This window comes from Salmo salar, chromosome ssa27 (assembly GCF_905237065.1).
Source record: "Salmo salar chromosome ssa27, Ssal_v3.1, whole genome shotgun sequence".
NCBI classification, from domain to species: domain Eukaryota; kingdom Metazoa; phylum Chordata; class Actinopteri; order Salmoniformes; family Salmonidae; genus Salmo; species Salmo salar.
This window is the reverse complement of record NC_059468.1, coordinates 3,577,869-3,584,519: the sequence shown is the minus strand read 5'-3', so window position 1 is coordinate 3,584,519 and position 6,651 is coordinate 3,577,869. Positions and strand designations below refer to the sequence as shown.

Genomic DNA, 6,651 nt, shown 5'->3' with positions numbered 1-6,651 from the left:
CAAAATGTAGCTGGTTGAAATCAATAGAATGAGAGGTGCGAGTTGGATTACACATCCTGTTCAAACTAACCACACAGAATCTGGGAATAACAGTCCAATAGAACTGGGTCCAAAATCTGATAGGATTTTTCTACTGGATTCTTGTATTGGAATCCTATAGGATAAAATCCTATAGGATAGGTTCCAAAATCTGATAGGATTTTCTCTTGGATTTTTTTTACTTTCCCAGATTAGACAGTTGAGGAATCATGCATAAGAGAACAGCCCACATCCCTCAAACTCAACTCTTAACCTTGAAGTCAGTTCCACTGCTTTTTTAAATTGTTCCCCTCTAATCAGGGACTGATTGAGACCTGGGACACCAGATGGGTGTAATTAATTATCAGGTAGAACAGAAAACCAGCAGGCTCCAAACTTCGTAGGGTAAGAGTTACATTCTCCTGGCCTACATCAATGGTAAGAGCCTAAATCAAACTTAAATTAACTCTAAAAAAGAATGAGAAAAAATGACAACAGAAAAAAAATGCATTATGGCTTGCATTTATTGAGATATTTTGTTTTAGTTGCTTATAATTTGTTCCAGTGTAACAAAGAACTTGTGTTGGTACCAAACTGATGAAAATATGGCATCCCATGAACAGTTTGCTCTAAGGTAGTTCCACCTATATAATATCTTATTAAATGAATCCATGTAGTTAAAAAAATATATACTGTAATTAGACCTATATAAAATAATTAAACAATGAATACCTTATCCTCTCCTATAATCCATGCTCACAATACAATGAATCTATTGGAATTAGAAGGAATTCAGCTATTGAAGTTCTTATACATTGATTTACTGCAACACAAAGGATATATCAAGGACACAGCGCAATAAAACAATGATGATGGAGAGAAAAGGATAAGACAAAGACACCCTCAAAATGTGACAGAATGTGTGTGTGGGGGGCATAGGAAAGGAACAGGACAAATACAAAAAACGAAAGACAACAGCAAAATGTAGCACTGACATAATCCAATTTTGACAATAATACAGTGTGGAACAGCAGTTGGCCTATATGATTAGAATACTAGAATGGCCATGAACCTTATGATGGGATATAGGTCAACCATTTTTGTCAGGAGGTTGGTCACACTAGCGGTTCTGGGCGGGGGCAGTGCCCCTGTGACAACAATGGACCCCCTTGTGGCCCCCCTAAATGTGGAGTATGAAATCATTTTTACATCAAATGTTTGCTATCGTTCTTTTACATCCGTTATATCCGTTATTAGACAGTGGCAAAAATGATGATTATGAACATGGTCTTTTGCCTGCTAATGCCTGCAATGCAGTGAAGAAAACGATATGACAACAATAACTGGCCCCTCTAACAGCACAACTGGCCCCAGCTTGGCCCCCCCAGTTGAAATGGTCTAGAACCGCCACTGGTTGGTCAACCATGGTTTGCCAGTGAAGTGATAAAATAGTGTCAAAAAGAATTTATCTGCACTGTGTTTGTTAGCTAGGTAGCCAGCCAGTTTTAGCGGAAGGATTTTCTTCCTCAAATTAACTGCCAATATGCCAACATCCCACAACCATAGACTAGCTGAAATCAGTTGATGATAGGACTTAGACAAGTTGTAAATGCAACAAGTAGCCTACTGATATTGTATCATATAATAGAACTCACAGCTTCCGAAGGAGACATTTATGGTCTGTTTACATATATTTTAGAGGCTATTTATACAGAAAATGTGTAGAAACCCTGTATAAACTGAATTTATAATTATGACAATATTTATGTTGACAATAATTCTATTACACAATTTCTTATGTCATATGCCTTACTTTTATTTTCCTGCATAAGTAAAATCAGGATTGTACCTCTACTGCCATTCATTCCAGTTAGACAGGTTTGGATTTCTCCCTGACCAATATGGCTGCCATTTTACACCATTCTGGAAGTATGATGGTTTATGACATAGCCCTTCTAGTAATTTAATAGGATCTCTATGAGTTAGCACTTGGTGGTGGAATGTAAAATGTAATTTTATGTTCATAGGCTATAAAAAAATATACTCTTTTAGATAAAAAAATATATATATTCTGAGTAATTACTCACAAATACATTGATGTTAAAAGCTATGCGTAAATTCTTGGTGATATATTTACAGACGTTCTGAATCTGATCATTTTCTAAAATCAACAGCGTTACCCCTACCAAGTGAAGTTAACAAACAACAGCAGTGTGTACTTTTGTCAATTGCTGTGTGCAGCCATACAAACAACCCATCTGATCCCATTCATGTATGTGTAGTAATAAAGCTCGCCAGCTTGTAGTCCCCCAAAAAATTGAAATGAGTTACCTTTGGTTCATTCAGCCATTCCTATAAGAGATATTAATGGGGAAAGAATGGGGTTTTGGGATAAACACCAGAAATAGAGTCTGAGGTTAACACAGACTTAGAAGATCTTACACATTTTGTTCTATGAGATTACCAGGGTTGGGGTCAAATCCATTTCAATTCCAGTCATTTCAAAAAGTACAATGAAATCCTAACGCCAATTCTCTTCCAATGTTTTTCAATTCGGAAACTTTTCAATGGAAATTGGAATTTACGTGCTTGTTTTGATTACATAAATGCTTTAAATTAACATAAATTGACATTAGCTGATGAAGATATTCTAATAGAACAAAACCTATAAGATCACCTAAACCGGTGTTTACCACAGACTTTACTTTCGGCGTTGAGACAAAAAAAAAACATTCCTTTCCCCATAGGCTTTGACCAACGAGCTATGGCGGAGTTAGTGCCTTCAAAAAGATGCCATTACTATTGCTCTCTATAACCAGGTTTCCATCCAACCTTTTTATGTGAGTAAAGTCCACGCCGTATAACGCCAATTTTTGTGTGAGAATAAAATCAGTAGAGTTTAAAATGCGATGGAAACCCATTTAACTTTTTTTTATTTTATTTAAAATATTCTGTACATCGGAATTTAACCGCAAAAGGCATTTAATCCCCAACAAGTCAATTTGATGGAAACATCTTTGGTGTGAAAATGTGCATATTGTTTTAATGTGGATTTTAAGAATATTCTTATGTTTTGGCAATTGGATGGAAACCTAGCTTACAACACCCATGACTTCAATTCACTCTTGCTTGTGGTTGTCATTGTTCTGAGCAGTGACATCCTGTGGCAAAGAGAAGAGCCGCAGTTTGCTATGCAGCTGGACACTGAGGTAGGCACAGTCCTGCGTATCCAGGGAGTGAGCCAGGGCCAGGTAGGCCGACAGACTCCCCGCCAGCAGCAGCCTGTCCAGGGGCAGGGCAGGGAGGAGCCACAGCACCACAGCCAGCTCCACACACACGGGGTGACGCAGGTGGGCGAAGAGACGCTGAGCCCGGGGGGACTTGAGAGCCAGAGGGTCTCCCAAACCAAGGCACTCATAATAAACCTGAGAGAGATGGAGGGATGGAAGAGGGAGGATGGAGGGAGACCGGGAGAAAGGGATAAATTACTTATTGCAGATATTATACCAGTTATTTACATTTCATCAGAAGGATATTCTTAATCATTCTATTGCTGACTAATTCCAGCTTTGGCATCCCATCAAAGACAGCATTTATGCAGATTATTAAAATTGTAGGCCTATTACAGTGCGTGGGAGAGGGACAATGATCAAATGTGATGCATGAAAATGCTTTGGTGTAACCAGTGTCAAAGTGAACAGTATCACTTCATCCACTGTCCCTGTCCCCTTACTGGCCTCAAACTAGTGGTCCTCTGATTGCAATCACGTGACTGCAATCTTACTCTGTTACAGATGCATGGGTTTACTTTACCTGCTTGATGCCCAGTAGTTCAGGATAGTCAAATATCAGCAGTATACTGCAGATGATGGACCAGCAGAGGAAGTGCAGGGTGAAACAGAGCAGCGGGAACCAGGTATTCCATGGGGCATTACGTACTGACCACAGACAGGGTGCATCCGTCACAGGCTGCCAGTAATGCATCAATATCTATAACAGGGACAAGACAGTGAAGTAGGACAGCAAAGGGGGTATTTAAATGTAGAATTGTCTAATATTTTTAAGACCATAAGATTTTATAAATGAAAGTGTGTGTGTGTGTGTGTGTGTGTGTTACCTGGAGAGCCAGAGCAGTGGTTGAGCAGTACATAGCCCGGTTCAGTACCCCCAGGACAGACTGACAGGCCTGCTTGACTGGAGCCCAGGCCAATAGGCTGTGCTGGACAGTAAAAAGAGCCAGAAGCCCCAGATCCACAACCACAGACTTGAGAACAGAGCTGTCCCGCAAAGCTACAGACCATGGTACAGAGTCTATATAAAGTACAGAGATATGGACAGAGGGATACGATAATTATATGGCGTGGTAGGTTAGGTATTGGTGATTATCAGTACAAGACAACAACAAAGTCTTAGAGCAAAGTATAATGATGAATTCCCATTGTTGAAGTGACCTTGTTAGTCAGAGGGTACAAGTCTTGGCCCTGTTTCCCAAAAGCATTGGTTCTAACGATGAACATAGCCTTAAGCTCTAAGGGATCGGTGTCCTTATACCGGGACGGTTATTGCTAACGGGCGCTAATGTGGCAAGAATGACGTTGTAAGTAACAGCAAACTTCCCAGGACAGACATGTCTTATATGGGCAGAAAGATTAACAAGAATTTAAGCTAACTGCACTATCCAATTTACAGTATCTATTACAGTGAAAAAATACCATGCTATTGTTTGAGGAGAGTTCACAAAAACAAAAAACGTTAATCACGGCAACTGGTTTGATACATTCACCTCTGAAGGTAAATAATGTAGTTACATTCAGTAATCTTGCTCTGATGTCATCCTGAGGGTCCCAGAGATAAAATGTAGCATAGATTTTATCAAACAAAACTATTGTTATAGTCAAATGTAGGAACTGGGTTCTACAGTTTGACCCTACTGCTGTCTCTGGCTCCACACCCACCCCGCCATCTAGGTGTGTGAAAGTTAGTGTATAAGCTAATGATCCATCATGTATAACATTCATTGGACTGTGTAAGCTTAAATGTTGTATTACCATATCATTTTTGTATGTTCTCTATAGTTATGTACTTGAAAATGTATCAATTGACCAATTCGGCACATTTGGGCAGACTTCATAGAAAATATTGTGCAGTACTGCAATGCTTCACTGGATCAATCTGAAACTTTGCACACACACTGCTGTCATCTAGTGGCCAAAATCTAAATTGTGCCTAGACTCCGATATTATCGCATGTCTTTTTGTTTGTATTATCTTTTACCACATCTAAATGTTTTATATTCTCCTACATTCATTTTACATTTGCACAAACTTCAAAGTGTTTCCTTTCAAATGGGATCAAGACTATGCATATCCTTGCTTCAGGTCCTGAGCTACAGCCAGTTAGATTTGGGTATGTCATTTTAGGTGAAAAATGAAGAAAAAAAGATTCCGACCCTTAAGATGTTTTTGGGAAACCGGGCCATGTTGAGCTAACATTGTTTTGCACATGCACATTAACGTTACATCACTGACATTAACGTTACATCACTGCGTTCGATTTCGACTGCAGTACTTGTTCTACGGTCTCGGTTCCCGTTCCAAAAGTATTTATTGAGTTGAATGAAACATTCAAAAAAACATTCTAACATGCATCTGAAACAATGTATCCGGAAGTTGCAACAGCTATGAACCGTTTGTATAGTTTGAGACCACAATGTGCTACTTTTCCTGATGAACACACAACCCTTTGCCAAAGAGTCAGGAAACATACCTTGACACAGTGGCGACTCTCCAGTGATGTTATGATATATCGCTCGAAATGAGATAAAACGAACAAAGTCTGCACCGGTTATAAAAACGAAGACAAAGTTTAACAGCGCCAAGATGCAAAGGGTCATACCACGAGCAGTGACTGACGCCATTTCAATATGGACTTTTTCTTCATTAGGCAGAAAAAACAAGAGGCGTCGCCTCTTCCTCTCTGATCAGTGCTTATGCGGGATCCTTGGGACGTAGCTTAACCGGAACCATAGTACTCACCTATCCGTCCTAAGGATCCTTCATAGCACTCACCCTGCTGCTTTTGCCCGCCGAGCGCCGCCCGAACAAGGAGAGGAACCGACTTCGGCGGAAGTCGCGACACGAGGCCAGCTGGACACTCAACAACTTGGGGTTGAGCAAAGCTTTGAGATGTTTGGGACAACATAGCAGTGGGGAGAAGGAGATAAATTATTCTGCGTTCATAACCTAGTGGGAAGTGGAAATTAACCATGCACAACTGGGGAAATCCACTTCAACGGCTCTCCAACTGGTAATTAGTAGTGGGAATCTCGTCTGTCATCCTGAGCTCCCACATGTGTTGATTTAACCATTATGTAACTGCAAGTCAGATTAAACGTAACTGTTCAGTAACAATCTCACTCTTAAAAGTTCATATTTTGTTAACTCATACCCAAAAAGTAATTATAGGGAATATTTAATAGAAATCTGGAAACACTGGGCAGTTACTTTAATCAGTGACCATTAGTTGTGTGTTGCTCCCCTCATGTGGTCTTCCTAGGGTTCCTATCTTGTGCCCCGGGCTCCATCTCAGGAATGCTAGCCATATGGCATAAGGCATGTGGAGGCAGGAGGATGT

The 6,651-nt window shown here is 40.1% G+C and overlaps 1 protein-coding gene across 1 annotated transcript; it reads right to left on the bottom strand.

The window, feature by feature from the left end:
- Positions 1-524: 524 nt before the first annotated feature.
- nrm (nurim) lies at positions 525-6,091 on the bottom strand. The gene is made up of 4 exons (XM_014176978.2): positions 5,785-6,091; positions 4,136-4,329; positions 3,832-4,008; positions 525-3,443 (listed from the first exon to the last, which is right to left on the bottom strand). The coding sequence occupies exons 1-4, from the start codon at positions 5,933-5,935 to the stop codon at positions 3,138-3,140; spliced, it is 828 nt and encodes a 275-aa protein (XP_014032453.1). The 5' UTR covers positions 5,936-6,091; the 3' UTR covers positions 525-3,137.
- Positions 6,092-6,651: the final 560 nt, after the last annotated feature.